This window comes from Borostomias antarcticus (assembly GCF_949987555.1).
Source record: "Borostomias antarcticus genome assembly, chromosome: 16".
In the NCBI taxonomy this organism is placed as follows: domain Eukaryota; kingdom Metazoa; phylum Chordata; class Actinopteri; order Stomiiformes; family Stomiidae; genus Borostomias; species Borostomias antarcticus.
The window spans coordinates 18724147-18744085 of record NC_140249.1 but is presented as its reverse complement, the minus strand read 5'-3'; the positions used below and the strand labels follow the sequence as shown (position 1 = coordinate 18744085).

The window sequence follows — 19939 nt, the reverse complement described above, 5'->3', positions numbered from 1 at the left end:
CAAGATACTGGAGTCAAATAAAGCAGAAGATCATGACCATATTACTAGGCCAATCTGCACCAAACCTTGCAGGGAAAACTGACATGACGCCAACACAGCACTTACCACTCCATCTGAACACCTCAGACGTGAAAAAGGCTTCATCAGCGTAGTACAAATTAAAACAGAACAGACATTTATTGTGCCAGAATCTACTGTACATAGTCAGAAACATAATGTAGTGTACCATGTAATCCTCAGATACTGAAATTACAGCAGCATGTAGTGAATCATAAAAAGGCTAAATGGAATGCTTTGTTCAGTAATACTGATTTGTACCATATAGGAGGTGAGAGGGGGGTGGGTGAGGAGGAAGGCAGCCCTGTCTTATTAACATAATAAACAACCCAAATGCACTGTAGAATGAGTGAAGGAGAAGAGGTATTATATTACCATAGGAATAAATTGGTATATGGCAAGTACCTATTTATCTGGTCTACCTGAAATCCATGGCAGGTAACCGTGTGAAAGTCAATTCTCTCTCATTTGTAAGACAGCTGTTTTGCGGAGTCTCTCTCATCTGCATTATTCCAACGTCTCTCCATTATGTGTGTAGTAATAAAGACGAGCACGTTCGTGCCTTCGCATTCAAAATAAAAGGGGGAGGGGGGGGTGTTAATAGAAAAAGGTGCGTGGTCAGACAGTGCTCTTGGTCGGCAGCTCGGTGCTGTTGTGTCGCGTTTTCCGCGACGTGCCGTCGTCGCGCGGCCGCGCCTTCTGCAGGTTGGACATGGCGGCCGTGCGCTCGATGTCGATGAAGGCGTACAGCTCGGTGCGGCGCGTGGGCGTGGTAGGAGGCAGCGGCGTGGTGGGCGTGCGCGGCGTGTGGGGGTTGCTGCTGTCTGAGGCGCCGCGGTTGGCCGCCCCACCCCCGCCGCCGCCCGTGTTCTCCATCTCCACCTCGATGTAGTTGAGCGTCTTGGGCGGCTCGGGGCCCAGCGGCGGCAGCCGGCGGATGTCGAAGTTGAAGACGGTGGGGCCGTCGGTGCGGCGGCGCGCCGTGTCGGGCCGGTGGGCGCTGAGCGGCGCCGTCACGTTCTCCGTGTTGACGTAGTTGTGCGAGGGCTCCAGCAGGGCGGCGGACAGCGGGTGGGAGTAGGAGTGGTGGAGCAGGCTGTGGTGGTGGTTGTAGCCGTTGAGGGACGGCGTCTTGAGCCCCCCTCCTCCGCCGCCGCAGCCGGGGGCGCGTCCGTTCTCCTCGTCCTCGGTGCTGGGCTTGCGTGCCTCCCACACGGGCGGCAGCGCCGGCAGGTTCTCGTAGTCCAGCAGGGCCGTCCGCCGCTGGGCGGAGTTGTTGACATTCTGAACGTCTGGAGTGAGGGGTGGCGGCCGCTGGCGCCGGGCGGCCGGGTTCGAGGAGGAGGAGGAGGGGGCGGGGCCGGAGGAGGAGCCGTTGGAGTGCGTGTGCGGCGTGGGCTCGGCGTCGGCCTCCTTGGCACCACACTGCGTGTCCGCGTGGCCGTTGGTCTCCCCCGGCTCAGCCTCGTCCTCATCCTCGCCGTGCTGTCGCATCTCCCTGGCCATCAGCTGCCTCTGCACGGGGGTGGGGCCCAAAACGAAGCGCACGCCCTGGGGCTCCAGCAGCACCTGGGGCTCAGGGGCCGGCGGGGGGTCGGGTCGGGCCCGCGGGGGGGGCGGCGGGGTGGGGGGCAGCTGGGACTGGGGCGAGCCGGGGCTCTCCAGGGGGGTGGGCGCCGCCAGGGGGCTGGGCTGGTCGTCCAGCAGGCCGGTGGTGTTCACATACGTGTGGACCTGGAGACACGGAGGGGGGGGGACACTGGTCATCATCACACCACAAACCAACACAGAGGGATAGTACTGGTCTAACAGTGCTCCCTACACTCATCATCTTTACCCATCACACTCCGGCTGCGTCCCAATAGTCCAAAAGTACCACCTCCACTCCATACTGACTCGCCGAGCATACTCATAGCACCTGTTGTCCCAATACTGGAGGAGGCGAGCGAAGGCTCCTCCCAACGCCTCCCGCAGGACGCGAACACGGACGATATGAACAAATGCTTTGCGGAAACATTTCAGACCAAAACTTAACATGTTATGATTGATGAATGAGTCAGCCAAATGAATGTTTTTATGACGTATTTCACGTTCTAATCAGAAGCTCGATAAAGCATGGGGAATGATGGAAAACAACCATTATAGCAGGATGATCTCTCACAGGGCTTAGAATTTAGTACTTTAGATGTTCTCAGAAAGCTTCAGCAAAACAGATATTTCTTATGCAATACTATAAACCCGTTAGATCACAATTTGCTGTTATATATTTCCCACTGGTTTACCTTTGATGAGGACGTGTTAACCAGGTCATCTTAAAAAATATTTCACAGATGAGTAATTTTCAGCTGCAATCAGTGTATTTCAATCCACAGAAAAATATTACAATTCAATGTTAGAAGAAAGAAATAAGAGCCTGAATTGGCTCATCGTCAGTATTTGTCATCAATATGATGCAAGAGTGAATGATGTGTCCAGATTGTCTTTCTCCACTCTCTGATATTTCCGGGTGGTGAACGAGTGGAGGAATGGAGGACCAGTTTTGGGACGCACCTTCCGTCTCACCCAACGTGTGCATTCAGATAGAGGAAACAAATGCCTGTTTCCTCTATCAGCTGATCCCAGCTAAACCCTAAACTCAGAGAGAGATTAGGCGACGGCCGGGTCAGGACCACACACGGTCTTAACGCGTGTGGTCAGCTGAGATATGGCGCTCCCTGATCCCCGTGTGTGTTTGTTTCGTACCACGTCGTCGGCCACCAGCAGGGGGTGCGTGGACTCCTCCCCCACCGAGGGCAGGCGGGTGCTGGCCACAGACGGGTGGCGGGTGGAGGGGTGGGAGGGCGCCTCGCCCACCGAGGGGATCCGGCTCACGCCGTTTGGCACGGTGGGGACAGAGTAGCCCAGAGCTGCAGACACACAGGGAGGAACCGGGAGGGGGGGGGGGGGTCAGTGGAGGAGTCATGAAGAGAAGACAGTGACGTGTTCTTTATCATTCCACAACAACAACGACGACGACAACAACCACAGAATGTACTGGAGAGAAGGTGCACGGGTGGGGGATATGGCCTCCTGCATTATATGCTACTACATTACAGCTGTGGAAGGTCATCTCAAATACTGGTGGGTGTGTGTGTGTGTGTGTGTGTGTGTGTGTGTGTGTGTGTGTGTGTGTGTGTGTGAGAGAGAGAGAGGTTGTGTGTAGTGGCCTTGTTTCAGAGGTTCTTCTCTCACCTGCTGGAGTGTGTTGTTTGTGTGTGTGTTAGTGTGTCTTACCTGCTGGAGTGTGTAGGTGTGTGTGCGCGTGGGTGTGTATCATTCCTCTCTTGCCTGCTGGAGTATGTGGTGTGTGTGTGTTAGTGTGTCTCCCCTGCTGGAGAGAGAGAGAGAGAGAGTGTGTGTGTGTGTGTCTCACCTGCTGGAGTGTGTGGTGTGTGTGTGGCCTGGTGGTTGGGCTCCAGCACTGCCTCCTCCACCACGCTGATGCTGTGGCTGTGCATCACCTCCTGCAGCATGTTGAAGATCTCCTCCGCCCGCGCACACTTGAAGGCAAAGATCCCTGTCAAACACACACACACACACAATCAGTACAAGGCATCTTCTGGAACTTTCTCGAGTTATCTCTTCTTCCTCATCTCCTTTTGTTCACCTATCAGTCTAAAACAATCAAGTCATATCTTAGACAAGCAGATAAACACTGTGTAAACGTCTAAATATAGCCTAGTGAGGAACACAAAACCACGGGCATTGCAACAGACCAGGGAAAAACTACACACGGTCTGCTCACTGAGACCAGTCACACTGCAGGAGAACACCGCACGGGGAGGAACACCACACACTACGCTTGACTTTGACCCGTTCTGACCAACACCGCCACACACACACGCACACACACAGGCATCAATATTGGACATGGTCACGGTGTCGTGTCGCCATGGTTATGAGGTGGGGGAGGGAGGGGGGGGAACGCGGCGAGCCTGACTTACCCGAAACCCCCAGAACCCAAAGCAACCCTCCCAAAACCCAGCTCCCCTCCAACATCATCCTGGTGAAAGCATGGGGGGGTCCAAGAATAACGGCAGACATTTGTGTCACTGGCAGCACCCCCACTGTGCATCACACAGACAGTACTCACACAATCAGATTCACTTCTATGAGAGGACACCTAGGAGACCATGTGTAATAGTAGAAATGTCACTGTATTATAGGCTTACATGACGTGAGAGATGTAAACCTGACTGAATTATCTTTGTATTGATTGTATTTAGATACGTTATTGAGCTTACTGTTAAATTGACTAGGACTCATAACATCTGATGATTCAATGTGTTTTGGTAAGGGGTGTAAATTTCTGAGAGGTATTAGAGGCTAGCACCGATTTCTGGCACGACAATATCATCTCAGATTAATAAACAAACATCATGAGGGGGAAGAGAAGAGTGGGCGGAGCCCCGTTTACCCTGTCCGGTCTGGCAGCGTCGGCCACTCTCGAAGGAGAAGAGGTTGGAGTCGTAGCCATAGCGCCGCAGGCACAGGTAGGGCCACCTGACATCGTCGCGGCGATGGGTGTGGAGGACCAGCTCGGCCTCGGTGAGCTCCATCACACCAGAGCCCAGCTCGTTACCATCGTCGTCCACGTTGATCACCTGGGGACGGCGCAGGAACACACACTTTAAATGCTTCATTTGAATCGACAAATTATATTCACATTTCATGAGATTGAAATATAGATTTTACAGCTATTCTGATGACATCATGGATGCGTGAAGCCCCGTTTCCGCCACACAGCCAAGCTCACATACGAGTTGCCAGTCAATTATTATGACTCAGAATGAATCATCATTATACTTTGCCAGGAAGCAGAGCACAGGCGGGGTGTGATAATGAGATAACACCAAGGCTTATATTCACATCTTATTGATCATTTGGGACCCTGTGAAAGGTTGACACCAGGGACATTATGGGGGAAAAAAGCCTAAAACAAAGTTCAAGTACACTGTCCATATTTTTTTTTATTGATCCTTTATTCATACCCTGTAGTTTGTTGAGTTTTTGTTTTGTTTTTTAAATGGCCTATTACCATTACCATAGGGTATCGCATTTAGTTTTTCTTCATATATATTAAGTAGGTTGATCCTGAATAGGGCATGTACATATTGGCCCAGCTCAACAAATTAGCTTGTTTTCACAATGTTCTTGTAACAAGCCACAGCAGACACCCACCTTAAATTTAGTTTGATGATTATCTGGAATTGACTCTTTCTCTGGACAGCTTAAACAGCTACCCATGGCTTCTTCAGAGCACCATCCGTTGTCTGAAACACAGGAAAGTGACGGGTTCAGTTTGACCAACCCAACGACAGGTTGAGCATCACACTGGCAGCACGGGGACCTGTTTTTCCCCCAGCGGAGGGCTCCTCACCTAGATCCAGCCCCCAGTATTCCTGGTTCCATCCTCAGAAGCTTTGCTGCACTCATGCTCTGTCAGCTTTACAAACACAAACTGCAGGCCTATAAAAGCAAAGTTAGCAATTTTAAGTTGTGGCTTGATGTAATTATTGATGATGGATAGAAACTAGCTACTGAGAATTCCTGGGACTAGCCAGCTAGACACCAACTGTCGAAATAGCATTAACACTAATGTAGTTAGCGACAAGGTTTGTTTACATTTAACAAAGGTACTGTTTGCTAGTTAAATATCACAGCACTGCTAAGTAGCAGGTAAGTCTAGCTATTGAGTAGCTGGCTAGGGGTGGTAACCAGCTAGCACTCACGCTAGCTAGACATAACATTAGCTAATTAACAGATAGCTTTCTGTTTCAATTTAAACTCATGTGGGTTCAAACAGGATATAACTTTATCAAGTCTGAGAAACCACGCTAGCAAACGTATGTTAAATAGTCACATTTTTGGTTCCAAATAGCTAGCTGACTGGTTAACTAATCGAATCTGGCCAGGTCTGCTAGCTAGAAGACAGGCTAGCTAGCTAGCTAGCAAGCAAGCAAGCTAATTAGCCAGCTAGCTGTCCGCTGGTTGAATAAGCTAACTGTAAGCTAGCTAATTAGCCAGCTAGCTACATTTCGCAACAGGGTTGCACAAACACGTTGTTACAAAATAATAATAATAGTAATAATAATAAGGAGAATAAGAATAATACTTACGCAGCACTGGTGAAATGTACAATGAAGAAGTAACAGCTCTTCCAAACTTTTCAAACGCAAAAGGATATGAACTTCGTTATGAGCTCTCGCATCCGATGCTCCCGAAGCAGCGAGCTCCCTCTAGCCTGTTAGCTCAACTCAATCACCACCATCTTTCCTCTGCTTGGCCAGAGCGCCAAAAAACAATCACAACTTCTTTCAAAGGTGGCTACCGTACATGTTTGTAGGTACAAAAGAATAAAAATCGATATAAATCCATGAATAATCCCTTAAGTTTCAATGTGGAATAAAAATGTTCGGCAAAATGTATTTTTTCCTTCCGAAAATCAAGTTTACTTTTGTCGTACCGTCTTTTCTGTCGCTAGCTCGCTTGGCTAAATCACAGCAACTTCGCTAAACTTCCGAGAGTTTGGGGGAAGAATCTCCAATGTGGTGAATGTGCGGCGCATTGCGCATGCGCGGGGCTGAGGTTTTTGGACTCGCAGGGGCCTCTCCCAAGAGACATGAATCTGCTTCTTCCTAGAGACACGAATGACTCCCTTGACATGTAATAACATGAGTAATAGAAAGTCACGATGATGTATGAACTTCAATTAATTTGCTTACTTTATTGAAACACTCAAAGAGCATATTAATGGCCACATTGTATTAAATGAAAACGGTTTGTGTTTTGATTCACAGAATCCATCATGCATTCCTTACAATTACTGTTGCAATCATGATTAAGCAGGTATGGTTTGTGGACAGCTATTATGTTATATGTAGGCTATGCACTGATAGAACCATATCTATGTATGAATACAATAATATACAAAAGCCTAATACATAAAGGCATTGCACACAAATAGGTCAAACAAATGTATACAGAATGCACATAATAACCTTTGTTTAAATCGGCTCCTTTGCATTTTCTAATTCATGTTCTTACCGATGGCTTTACAATATCTACAATACTTATCACATGTTTATCTACATAAGAGTTTTGTCACATTTTTATAAATGTAAAAAAAACTGAAAAGGTAGGCTACCAGTTATTTCTAATCAGAGGAACCATTAGCAAATTGGTTTATGGTTACTCTAGCAAATGTTTTATGAAGAAATTATAAATCTTTAATCAGTGGCCTAGTTTACAAATTATGTAATAAATCAGTGATTGACATAGCTTCAGAACAGTAATTAATACTTCACAGAACAGTAATTAATACTTCACTACTGTATGCATTTATATTAGTTTATAAACCAATACAATGAGGGCAACCAAAATATGATGTGCAACACGTTAATAGCTGAGTGATATTTGTCATGACATATCATGCCCTAACTCACTAATGACAGACACTATGAACTTTTGAATTTGAATACTGTTGAATACCTGATTCTGCAGCATATCGCATACAGAAATTTTCAATCCATCCACAGTTTCTTGGTCTGTGCTTTTTCAAATGTGCAAATATCCTAACTTGTAATAATTAACAATACTGTGTACAAAAAGCGCATTGTAAAAATATATAGCATATATACAAACATCCAAACATAAATGATTGAAGCAAGTATGTACAGTACACTTATTATTCCGTTACAGTTAAATAATATAGTTTCTAATATAATTTCCTATAGATTTATGTGATACCTGGTCGGAAAAAGTGGTAGAAAAATAAAATTGCCATATATCCCTGTAGTGCTAAACATGATACTATTTCTCACTCAGTAGTCCATACAATCTTTAACGTCTGGTGCATACCATATCTGTGGGCCAAAAGCAAAAAATGTGTGTTTACTCACTAAAATCTGCTTTTGCAGTATAAACTGTCGGCCTACGGATCGTGCAGTGTGTGTGCATGTATTTCTGTGACATTGCTGAAACTTGCTTACCTCTGTGGGGGTCAGGGTTCACATTCTCGTAGATGGGGTAGAGGGGGTTCTCCTGCTCATTGCGTAGCTTCCTGGCTCGGAGCACGTCTCTCACGCACTGGTGAAGGTAAGCGTACTGACACTGTGCAGAAAAATATCCAAACAAGTCATTACATAGAATTCAAAATAATATACCTACACACCTACATGCTGAACATGGGTGCACAAATTACACAGAAACACACACTCAAGGGCTAGGCATACCCCCGCATCCCATGAACGCACAACACCGTACTACATGATTGTCATGACCTGCTGACCCAGCTGTTTCTTACCTCAGTCTGCACCATGTGTGAGCGGTGCAGTCGCAGGTCGAAGACAGCGCCGTAGATGTCCACTGTGTCCTTGGTGTCCAGCTGCTGGAGCACTCTGTCCAGGACAATGAAGGTCCCTGTGCGGCCCACTCCGGCACTGAGAGTAGGGGGGGGGGATAGATACTGACCATTTGGACACACTAGCAACACAAACAGAGGCATCTGACTTTGAAAGCAACAACAAGCTAACTTCGGCGCTAACCTGGGATAGGTTGCTGCAAAAAGAAAAAGTTGACTAAGTTGACCTGTAACCAGATAAGTAGACATGACTCCTCGGCCCCGCCCCCTACCTGCAGTGGGCCACGGTGGCCCCAGAGCCGGGGGTCCTGTTGATGTAGTCCCTGACGGTTCTGACGAACTGGATGAGGGACTGGGTGGTCTCCGGGACCCCGTGGTCGGGCCACACCGTGTAGTGGAACTGGCGTACCACCCGTGAGTAGCTCACCTGCTCCTCCTGTACAGACACACCGGTACACATCTTTCTTTAGAACACGCCGTTTTAAAGGTCAGGGTTCATTTCACTGTAGTGCATTGTGGGGCATTACGGCTGTTGTGCTATCATTGTAATTGTTTAGCAGTGTAAATGGATGAAGGGAAGTGTAAAATGAAAGTTAGTTCAAGATGCCATCACAATTGCTATTCTAACAGAGCGTTAGGGCTTTAGACGGCCTCATGGAAGAATTGGGCCAAAGGGTCCTCAACTCACACTGCAGATCTTGAACTCCCGTATGGTCCACTCTGGTAGAACAGACTCAGACAGCATCTGGACGATCAGGTCACCGTAGTACAGAGGGTCCTGGTCAAATGGCCAGTAGTGGTCACACTTCACCTGGGTAGGACAGGGGATGGAGAAGGGTCACGGTATGTATTCATAGACCACATCAGACTACAATGTGATAGTAGCCTCAACCAAATACAGTACATTCCTTTAAATGGACAAAATGGCTGCTCTTTCTACCCACCCTGCCTTTCTCCACACACTGGGTCACCATGACGATGTTGTGGACATTCTGCTCCCACACCATCTTCCAGAAGTCGTCTTTAGTTCCTGGTAGAGGGCCCTGCGTGGCAATGTACTCCCTACGGAAGTTATTCCCCTAGAAGAGACAAGTGGTTATCATTCTTCTCTTTTGCATTGTTTTACATCCAGTAAGTGCTACTTACTGTACATAAAGTTTGTTTCTTTGATTGATTGATTGATTGATTATTAGGACTATATTGATTATTTGACTATTTTAAATAGCATTTTTTGTACAAGGTACTGTAGCATTTTCTTTTCCTCAATTGTCTAACTCACAGGAATGTAGCTGGCATTGATGTAGTCAGAGCAGGGGTCATCATCCACATAGGAGAGCTTCACGCGGGTTGAGTCATCTACACATGCAGAGGACAGTAAAGAACCAATCAAGCAACATGATAGATCAAAGATCAAATTACAGGATTTATATCTCCACAGCGATTCCCATCCTTTCTTATCCCATGCCTCCACTCACAGGGAAGGATGTTGTTGTATCTGTTCTTCCCTCTGTTCTCTGGCAGCAGCGCTGTGTCCAGGGGTTGGTTGCGTCCAACGTCTTTCAGATCCTGAAGTCATGACAGGGTTAACTGATTCCTACTCTAAACAAGCAACCTGTTTCTTCATTTGAATTTTTTCCTTTCATGAAAAGGTGGAGCACAAATAAAAAATATTCTAGCTGGAATAATGTGTGTGCTATGTACCTCGTACTCATCTGAGAGGAGATAGTTGGTGTCGGCCTGGAGTTTGGTGTAGTGAGATTCAAAGTGCATGGTCTTGATGGGGCTACAGGGTGACAACAAACCACACGCTGACGGAAACAGACTAAAGCAAAGGACAAACCAAACCATAACACACTGAGCTGGAAAAACGTAGACGTGAGCAGGGATCGTACCTGGAAATACGCCGATTACTGAAATGTAAGGGAAGGGAGTTTAAACTGTTAGCGGTTGGAAATAAGTTACAGTATAATCATGAATATCACGAATGCAGTCTTTGAACATGTTTGATTTTTTGTTTTCTTGTGTTAAAGATAACAAGAAGGCTGCTGCTCCTCCTACCCTCTGACTCCCATGTGGACTCCAGAGGCGGGCCTCTCTCTCCTCATGCTCATACGGACCACCGGGCCCTCGTGGACACTCCTACAACCCAATGAAACAGGACCCACTCCAATATGATCAAATGCGCTGAGTCACCCAAACCAGTCTACGTCATACAACACCGCTGACTCCAAAATTGGGGAATGCGGTCTCAGTCGGCTAAATAAAGGTGTGAAAACGCGAAGGTTTAGACAGATACGTACACTTTGCGAGCCTTCTGTCGCAAGATAAGCAGCGCTGTGACTCCCACCATCATGATGATGAGGAACATGCCTGCACTGATGCCCTCGATTACACCACTCAAGGGCTCTGGGAGAGATCCATAGACAAAATCTTTCAATCAATCATAACAATAACGACAACAGCAACAACAACAACATCAACAGCAACAACAACAACAACAACACCAAAAAAAATCACATTTTATTTTACGTTTTTGAAGTGACTGATCAATCATCATCCAAACCAATAATCCCATTTTAAAAAGGTGTGAGTTGAGCGCATCCTCACCAGCGTCTGTGACCAGGGGGAGGGACAGGTAGGTGTCGGTGAAGAGGGGCGGAGCGGAGCCGTTCTGCTCCTCGTCAAAGAGCTGGGTGAACGCACGCACGCTGAGCCTACGAGACAGAGACAGTCAGCACACAAACCTGGCAACCTCACCTCCTGGAATTCAGCGCCAGCATGCTGACTGATGATTGAGTTACAGAGCACTGGACGACATTAGGCCACATACTCTGTAACTTCAGAATAATAACATAATAATGAAATGGCCATAATCAGGATTTCCCTCTCAACACTGTGTGGTCAAAGCCTGAGTTAAACCTGTATCTCCTGCCTTCCAAAACCCTGTCAACCTGATTCAGGGCTGGACAGTCCTCTACACTATTACTACTACTACTACTACTATTACTACTACGACGACGACGACGACTACTACTACTACTACTACTACTACTACTACTACTACTACTACTACTACTACTACTACTACTACTACTATTACTACTACTACTACTACTACTACTACTACTACTACTACCACTACTACTACTACTACTACTACTACTACTACTACTACTACTACCACTACTACCACTACTACTACTACTAACACTACTACTATTACTACTGTACTACTACTACTACTACTACTATTACTACTACTATTACTACTACTACTACTATTACTACTACTATTACTACTACTACTACTACTACGACTACTACTACTACTACTACTACTACTACTACTACTACTACTATTACTAACCACTACTACTACTACTACTATTACTACGACTACGACTACTACTTCTACTACTACTACTATTACTACTACTACTACTACTACTACTACTACTACTACCACTACTACTACTACTACTACTACTACTACTACTACTATTACTACTACTACTACTACTACTACTACTATTACTAACCACTACTACTACTACTACTACTACCACTACTACTACTACTACTACTACTACTACTACTACTACTATTACTACTACTACTACTATTACTACTACTACTACTACTACTACTACTACGACGACTACTACTACTACTACTACTACTACTACTACTACTACTACTACTATTACTAACCACTACTACTACTACTACTACTACTACTACTACTACTACTACTACTACTACAACTACCTGTATGCAGTCTTGGGTTTGAGCGGTCCGTCACAGAAGGGGTTGGGTTCTCTGCTCTTGTCCGTCTCCTTGTCCCTGTCCGGGGTCTGTTTGAGGTCACAGGGCCCTCCCAGGTTGTCCATGCCCGTCCCCAGGAAGACCTGGAAGCTCTGCGCGCCGCTGTCCGCCCCCTCCGCACAGCGGCTGGGGAAGAAGGCGGTCTGATAGGCCGTGACGGAGCCGTTGGAGCGGTAATCCAGGTAGGAGGGCAGGGGGTGGTGCTGCACCGGCTGATGGTTCTCACTGTCTGGAGTCGGGTCACGACAACGGGAGAGGAGCGTTTAAGGATTTTGAGCCAGCTCCGGTCATTTCAGGAATTCAAAGGCGGGCAAAAACTATATTCAGTCTCAGAGCGAGTTATTAATTAAGTGTTGGGACTGTAAGACAAAAAACGTTTGGCGTGTGTGCGATGTATTGTGTGTGTGTGTGTGTGTGTGCACGTGCATGCATGCTGTATATATATATATCTGTACCTTCTGACTCTGTCACCACCACGGTGAAGAACTTCACAGCCCCGTTGACATCACTGAACCAGCTGCAGTTGAACTTGAAGGAGATTGAAGACTTGGTGACCAGAGCAGACCGCTCACTGACCCGGGTGTTGAGGGAGGGGAGGGGGGGGCCTGGGCGATGGAGGAATGGATATAGCTATAGCTATAGTACGGTATATACAGTAGGTTGATAGTACCTCTGTTTGTATTGCAATCACCTATTGACCAATAGGATAATTCTGGTGAGTCTAATCACAGTGAACGATGGTGGCAACAAGACCACGCTGGACCACGCTTTAGAGCTGGTGACTGTTGGGATGAACATCTATTTTCAACCTCAATATGACCATTCATAGTCTTATACACACTCTTGAGACAGGGCTACAGACCTGTCACTATAAATGACCATTCCAATTGTAGCGGTTGTAAAAATAACTTTAAAAGCTGGTTTGTCGTCTGACCGCATCATAATAAACCGCAGCGGCCGAGCGATCGGCTCCCTCCGTACTCACGGTCGATCATGGTGACCACGCTGTACTCGGACGCCTCGCTGGTCACGCTGTCGGAGATGGCTTTGACGGAGACGGTGTAGCGCTTGTGGGGCTCCAGCTGGGTGATGTGGTAGAGGGTGGTGTGGCGGCCGGTCCGCCGGGAGTGAACCAGCGTGCGCGAGTCCTGGTGGAGACACTCGATGGTGTAGTTGTCGTAGTCGGCCTCCGGGGGGCCCCAGGAGCAGGAGATGGAGGTGGAGTTCTGAGGACGGCAGTGGAGGCCACGGACACGCTCAGGCTCTGAGGAACGGGGGTGAACAGTAGGGGGCGCCAGAGTTAATGGCAGAACTTCTGGTGTTCGAGGATATCACGACAAAGTCCCCATGTTACATTCTAGTGAAGGGTTCCTGAGAGCCACACTGGATGTAAAGACATTTCTACTCTAGGGAAAATTCAGATTATGAACTTTGATCCTCATAGCTGAATAGAGGTCTTCTGTGATTCTGTATTCCATTGATCTCTGTGCTTAAACTGGGTCATTATACAGTACTCTACCCATAATATATACTAGGGCAACTGTGGCTCAGGAAGTAGAACGGGTCGTCCAATGATCGTAGGGTCGGTGGTTCGAATCCCACCTCCTGTCCACATGTCAGTGTCCCTGGGCAAGACGCTGAACCCCAAATTGCTCCCAATGAGCAGGCTGGCACCTTGCATAGCAGCTACCGTCATTGATGTGTGAATGTGTGAGTGAGAGGCCGTTGTAAAGCACTTTGGATAAAAGCGTTATATACTGTAAGTGCAGTCCATTTCCTATTTACCGATATAAACACATATTAGCCTCTTAATGCCCTGAAGCTCGTTTCAAAACAGAATCTCCACTGACATGTTTCATCAGTCTAGGACTGTAGGTTTAATCCCTGCTCAGGAACCCCGGCACTGAACTGAACATAGCGCCACCTACTGGTGCGGATGCTCTTGTGGATGGCCAGGCTGTAGGCAGGGCAGGCCCCGGTGGCCCCGCTGACCGCGCGGAGGTTGAAGGTGTACAGCCGGCCGGGGTACAGGCCCATCAGGATGCGGCTGCCCGAGGTACGGGTGTGGTAGGGGTTGAACACGGACAGGTGGTCCCGGGGCGCCCACTGCAGGTCAAAGTCGTCATAGTCTGAGCCTACGGGACCGCTCCAGGTCATCTCCAGGGAGGTGTTGGTGACCCCGCCGAAGGAGAACGATGTGGGGGGTTTGGGGGCTGTGGGCAGGTGTTGGTAAATACCACAAACATTTCTTATAAAATTGTGAATTCACTATATTTCACTGTCAAGTTAATTCTGAAAAAAAGTGAATTTAAAAACACTGAATTCTTTTATCAGATTCAGTGAGAGAATAGCCTACCACTCACAACTTCATAATTCCAGTCTAGCACAAAGGCTGCTAGGTAACACTTTACAATAAAGTAACATTTATAAACCCTTTATAGACTCTGTAGAACTCTTTATCGTAAAGTGTTTCCGGCTGCGACGGTATCTCACCAGTCCGGCCGTTGGCCAGGGCGCTGTTGGACAGCTCTCCGCTGCGGGTCAGTATGACGGTGTGGTAGAGGCGCCCGGGGACCAGCCGGTTGAACTGGTGCTCTCTGACCTCCGGGCCCAGCTGCTCCTCGCCCTGCTGGGACCCGTCGGGGCCGTAGAGGGACAGCAGATAGCCGCTGAGCTCCCCCGCTGCCCGCTCCCAGCTGACCAGCAGCGCCTCCGTCTTGTTCTGGTTCTGGACCTGCAGGGATGTCACTGCGGCAGGGACTGGACAGGAGAATGGTCATTATGTGCATGTGGAATGTATGAAATGCATTTCCTTGAAACACGCAGGTTGCTAACTCTTGCAAAGCTAGACATCGCAATGAAATTTATTTCGGATTGACAAAGTTTGACACTTCCTTGTATGAAGAATGCGGAACGATTAGTGACCTGAATCCTTTTTTCCACTTTTTTTCCCACACACCGGCGATCACGCCCCATCTCAGCTCCGCCCCCTGCTCCACCCCCACCCCTCCTCACCTGTCCTGGCCCCGCCCCCTGCCCTGCCCCCCCACCCCTCCTCACCTGTCCCGGCCCCGCCCCTGCCCCGCCCCCCACCCCTCCTCACCTGTCCTGGCCCCGCCCCCTGCTCCGCCCCCCCACCCCTCCTCACCTGTCCTGGCCCAGACGGCCGAGTCGTTGGTCTGCTCTCCGCTGCGGGTGAGCACCACCATCCTGTAGGGGGCGCCGGGCCTAAGGCCCCGGAAGGAGCAGTGCAGCTTGCTGGCCTGGCCGTTCTGACGGTCCTGCAGGGTGTCATCCCCGTTGTACAGGTAGAGGTCGTAGCCCTCGAACTCGCCCTCTGGTGGCGACCAGCGGAAGGTCAGGCTGGTGGTGGTGTTGGTCTGGATGGAGAGGTCGGTCACAGCTGCTGGACCTGTGGAGGGATGGCGAGAAAGCAGTCAGACTCTGTGGCTTTTTACTCCGATAGAAATGGATCAATTTACTTCACCGCTCTCAACCGATCGCTTTGGTTCTATACCTTCAATTCTATACCTTCAATTGACTCTTGACTTCATTAAGACATCTTATCTCACACTCTCCATCCAATATGTGACTATCTATTATGTATTTGTTACTAATTACTAATGGACACAATCCTTTCACAGTGACACACTCAAAGACAATCCTACACACACATGACACAACTCTCTAACGGCGTCTCTTACGCGTGCGGGCGGCGACGCTGACCCCCTCGCTGCGCTCCGCTCCGCTGGTGGTCTGGACCACCACGCGGTACCTCTTGCCCGGCGTGAGGCCGTCGAAGCGGTGCTGGGCGGAGCCGGCGGCCCGGGTGGAGTTAGCGACCAGGCCGCCCCGCTCGTCCAGCAGCTGCAGGCGGTAGCCATCGGCCACGCCCAGGGCCTCGTGCCAGCGGGCCAGCAGGGTGCAGGTGGTGTGGAGGTTGTCCACCTGCAGCCCCGTCACAGCAGAGGGCACTGTGGGGGTGGGGGGGGAGGCACGGGACAAGTTATAGAAAGACCCGGAACCCAGACGCAAATCATCGCAAAGACGGCCACGATATTAGCTCTGAATCTATGTTGTCTTCTGATGACTAAGAATAATAACACCGTGTTCACACTAGACTTCTTTTTTTTAGAAAAAGTGCTGCCTTCTGCGCCTTTTCAGCGCTTTCTGCACAAGTGTTCTGTAACCTTGCCAACGGGAATCATAGCCTACTTTCTAGCCAACGTTGACTCAACCGTTATCAAAAGCATCCTTAACGTCAACTAAATTAGTAATATTATATACGGCCTAGCCTACTATAAATTAATAGCCATCAGCTAAAATTATGGCAAATGAATTAGTACTCGCATTGGCTTTCACGTTTGAGGGGGAGGAGGAGGGTGTACCTGACCATCCGGGCGCCATTTGTGGGTACATGATATCATCCGTGGCCAACAGCAGTACGGGGCATATCACAACCTTGAATAAATGTATCGTTTGTGACTCTTTATGTCTGTATATGTCATATAACTCAGTGTAGGCTACTTTATCCATCTTTAAGTCTTTTGGGGGCGCTGGTAACTAAGTTAGGGACGGTACACATAATTCTCCTCATCCTGATTGGTCAGCTGTCAGAAAGGCGCTTGACATCACGCAGCGCTTTTCTGAAAAGTTCAACAGAATGCAACTCAAAAGGCGGCGGCAGCTGCACTTTTTAAAATGGCGGGTTAGGGTTAGGCTTTTCCCACAGGGTTGCATGTAACAAAGGCGGTGACTGTTAAAAAACTAAGTCTAGCGTGAACGCGTTGGTCTTTAGATCATAACCATAGCCGCACCGTTGTACAGAACCAGCTAATTCTAACTGAATCTGGGGGAGTTTTGTCACCGGTGCGTCCGCTGGCCGAGTTGTTGTTGTTCAGCTCCCCGCTGATGGACTGGACGGTGACGCTGTAGAGCTGACCGGGCTGCAGGGAGCCGAACGCCAGCTCGTTCAGGTGCTTGGGGACGGGCCTCACGTCCAGACGGCGGCCCTGGCGGTGCAGGGACACGGAGTAGCTGTCCACGTCACCCTGGCCCGGCGTCCAGCTGATCTTCAGCATGCTTCCCTGGCCGTTGTTGCTCACGTGGATGTTCTTGACTTTGCTGGGCACTGGTGGTAACGTGGAAGAGTGAAGTTTGCTCTATTATGTGTTGTTAATGTTGAATAACCCTACTGTAACCTGAACATTCGGCATAAAATGCGAAGCTGTGCATTAACTATCGTTCAGTTGTCATGAAACCTGGTGTACATTAAACCTGGCTGGTATCAATTACTCCGGATTGCCTGAATAAGCCTACAGTACATAACAGCCATTTTAGGAGGTACTCAAAACATCCACACACAGCCACACATTCATCATTAATTCAATATGGCGTCCAGTGTGCCAGTGGTTGTCTACCTGTCCTGTTGATTCTCTCAATGAGCTGCATCAAGAATTAAGAATGTCCTCAAAACTGTCTCTAATGTAAACACAAACACTTTGTGCACATAGCGCTTGTACTAACTAGAAATATGAAGCACAGCAAGGGGCGTTGGTCGTTTACCTGTCCTGCCCTCTATGAACTGGGCCCTCTGGTTGGGCCCGCTGAAGGTGGACACGTGGATCTTGTAGAGCCGTCCAGGGGTGAGGGAGGAGAGGACGCACCCGCCCTCGCCGCTGCCCAGGGTGATGGGCGGGAACACCTTCATGTCGTTGAAGAGGAGCTGCACCTCGTAGTGGTCCACGTCCCCCGGGGCGGCCTGCCAGGTGACCCGTAGGTCCTCCGTGCCCCTCCCGGCCAGGGACAGTGACCTCACCGCGGCAGGGACTGTGGTCAGAGACAGAGAAGGGTCAGAGGCAGGGTTAAAACCCTCTCCTACAACCTTCTGCTCAGCGGAGAGAAGACAGACGCATTACAGTACAAGAAAAATAGGCCAACGTGATTTTGAAATAGGCACTCTACTTAGTGAAATAATCACAAAGTAGAGTCTTTATTTCAGACGATTCACTGAGTCGAATCTTTATTTCAGATGATTCACTGAGTAGAATCTTTATTTCAGATGATTCACCGCGTAGAGTCTTTATTTCAGACGATTCACTGAGTTGAATCTTTATTTCAGACGATTCACTGAGTGGAATCTTTATTTCAGACGATTCACTGAGTAGAATCTTTATTTCAGACGATTCACTGAGTAGAATCTTTATTTCAGATGTCGGAGTTTATCCGCAAAAAAGACCATGAGAAATAATTGGTGTAGTTTAAACACCATGAAGACTCACTACCAGGGCTGGACTGGGACAAAAAATCGGCCCTGGCATTTTTGGCCCAGACCGGCCCACCACAATCGTCCGGACCCAGGGCTGGACTGGGTGAATATTTCCTACCGGGAAATGTAGCCCCAGTCAGGCCACTAGCCGAGCCGACGCGGTGAGATGGAACACCTTCAGTTTCGTTTTGTTGACGGGGGGGGGGGGGGGGGGTGCTTCGCGATTTGTTGAGGGGGGGGGGGGGGGGGGGGGTGCTGCTGCGCGATTTGTTGACGGGGGGGGGGGATGCTGCTGCGCGATTTCTTGACGGGGGGGGGGGGGGGGGGGGTGCTGCTGCGCGATTTGTTGACGGGGGGGGGGGATGCTGCTGCGCGATTTCTTGACGGGGGGACAGGCCAGCTGGCTCTCTAACGGCCCACGCAAATGACACCTGAAACTAACAGAGGGAGGGGTGGGGCCTACATATGATTGGGCCAGCCCAGTGTCAGTATAGAAAATGGACCAATGGGCCGCTGTCCCTGCTCTATGGGCCGTTCGTTAGCTCTTTTTTTTTTTAGATCGGCCCACAAGTAGGTCCGGCCCACCGGGCATTTGCCCGGTACGCCACATGGCCAGTCCGGCCCTGCTCACTACCCACGATATGCTCTCAATGAACTTCAAGGACGTCAGAACATCTGTTTGGAACAGAAACGAGGGAAGTAAACGCCACGAGTCTCACTCACAGGTCCGCCCGTCCGTGGAGGCGCTTGTCTCGTACTGGCCGCTCCAGGTGCTGACCACCACCGTGTACAGCCTGCCCGGCGCCAGGCCCATGAACACGCACTCGTTCTGCGTCTTGACCACCGTCTTGTTCTGGTGGAAGATGTTGTTGTGCTTGATGACCACCTGGTAGTAGTCGAAGTCCCCGGCCGCATGCCGCCAGTACACCTTCAGGTAGTCGTCCCGGGCAGAGTGGACGGCTGTGGGGGTCTGGACGCTGGCCGGCTCTGGAGGGGGAAGAGACGTTGAGGTGGATGAAGTTGTGTGTGGATTCATCGAATGATTACTTTATAAAAGCGAAAATGAAAAAGAACGGTCTCGCACACTGCTGGACTCCATAGTTACGGCATTTATTGTACCAGAATCAAAAAATGTGTGACGTTTCGAGCAACGCTCTTCATCAGAGTGTCTGACTCTGTTCTTTTTCATATTGATATCGCTCGTTTCGGCTTGGCACCTGCCCTGTTTTTGGTTTATGGATGTGCATGTGCCACTTTATTTAGTATTTACTTTATAAAAGCATCTATAATGTCGTTTGTGTCTTTTCTTTTTTCGGACAATCATCACCACTGCATTTACTTCCGAGGTTCAGGACTCAGAATCATTTTCATGCAAGTCCATCAACGCA

The 19939-nt window shown here is 48.9% G+C and overlaps 2 protein-coding genes across 2 annotated transcripts in view; both read right to left on the bottom strand.

Moving 5' to 3' along the window:
• Positions 1–224: 224 nt before the first annotated feature.
• Positions 225–6585, bottom strand: LOC311319258 (fibroblast growth factor receptor substrate 2-like). Its single transcript, XM_084450755.1, has 7 exons — positions 6216–6585; positions 5477–5565; positions 5278–5369; positions 4514–4700; positions 3470–3613; positions 2800–2963; positions 225–1791 (listed from the first exon to the last, which is right to left on the bottom strand). The coding sequence occupies exons 3-7, from the start codon at positions 5341–5343 to the stop codon at positions 676–678; spliced, it is 1677 nt and encodes a 558-aa protein (XP_084306881.1). The 5' UTR covers positions 5344–5369; positions 5477–5565; positions 6216–6585; the 3' UTR covers positions 225–675.
• A 240-nt stretch (positions 6586–6825) lies between these two features.
• The window catches only part of ptprbl (protein tyrosine phosphatase receptor type B, like), a 29033-nt gene continuing 15919 nt past the window's right edge, over positions 6826–19939 (bottom strand). Inside the window, exons 16-38 of the mRNA XM_084451357.1 lie at positions 19275–19538; positions 17849–18112; positions 17151–17414; positions 15988–16257; positions 15432–15695; positions 14777–15043; positions 14212–14496; positions 13269–13547; positions 12739–12888; positions 12227–12512; positions 11066–11172; positions 10759–10864; positions 10517–10597; positions 10351–10368; positions 10160–10241; positions 9934–10024; positions 9738–9814; positions 9403–9537; positions 9147–9269; positions 8731–8894; positions 8402–8537; positions 8088–8208; positions 6826–7961 (exon numbers count right to left, since the gene is read on the bottom strand). Coding sequence (XP_084307483.1) covers positions 7939–7961; positions 8088–8208; positions 8402–8537; positions 8731–8894; positions 9147–9269; positions 9403–9537; positions 9738–9814; positions 9934–10024; positions 10160–10241; positions 10351–10368; positions 10517–10597; positions 10759–10864; positions 11066–11172; positions 12227–12512; positions 12739–12888; positions 13269–13547; positions 14212–14496; positions 14777–15043; positions 15432–15695; positions 15988–16257; positions 17151–17414; positions 17849–18112; positions 19275–19538 — 3857 coding nt within the window. The 3' untranslated portion in view covers positions 6826–7938. The remainder of the gene's footprint in view (positions 7962–8087; positions 8209–8401; positions 8538–8730; positions 8895–9146; positions 9270–9402; positions 9538–9737; positions 9815–9933; positions 10025–10159; positions 10242–10350; positions 10369–10516; positions 10598–10758; positions 10865–11065; positions 11173–12226; positions 12513–12738; positions 12889–13268; positions 13548–14211; positions 14497–14776; positions 15044–15431; positions 15696–15987; positions 16258–17150; positions 17415–17848; positions 18113–19274; positions 19539–19939) is intronic.

Bases quoted from the DNA above. Each gene is read 5' to 3' on its own strand.
- LOC311319258 (XM_084450755.1), bottom strand. From the start codon at position 5,343: ATGGGTAGCTGTTTAAGCTGTCCAGAGAAAGAGTCAATTCCAGATAAT. The intron at 3,614-4,513 runs GTAAACGGGGCT...TGTGTTTGACAG, and splicing joins ACGCTGCCAGACCGGACAGG to GGATCTTTGCCTTCAAGTGT. The intron at 2,964-3,469 runs GTGAGACACACA...GTGTGTCTGCAG, and splicing joins CACACCACACACTCCAGCAG to CTCTGGGCTACTCTGTCCCC.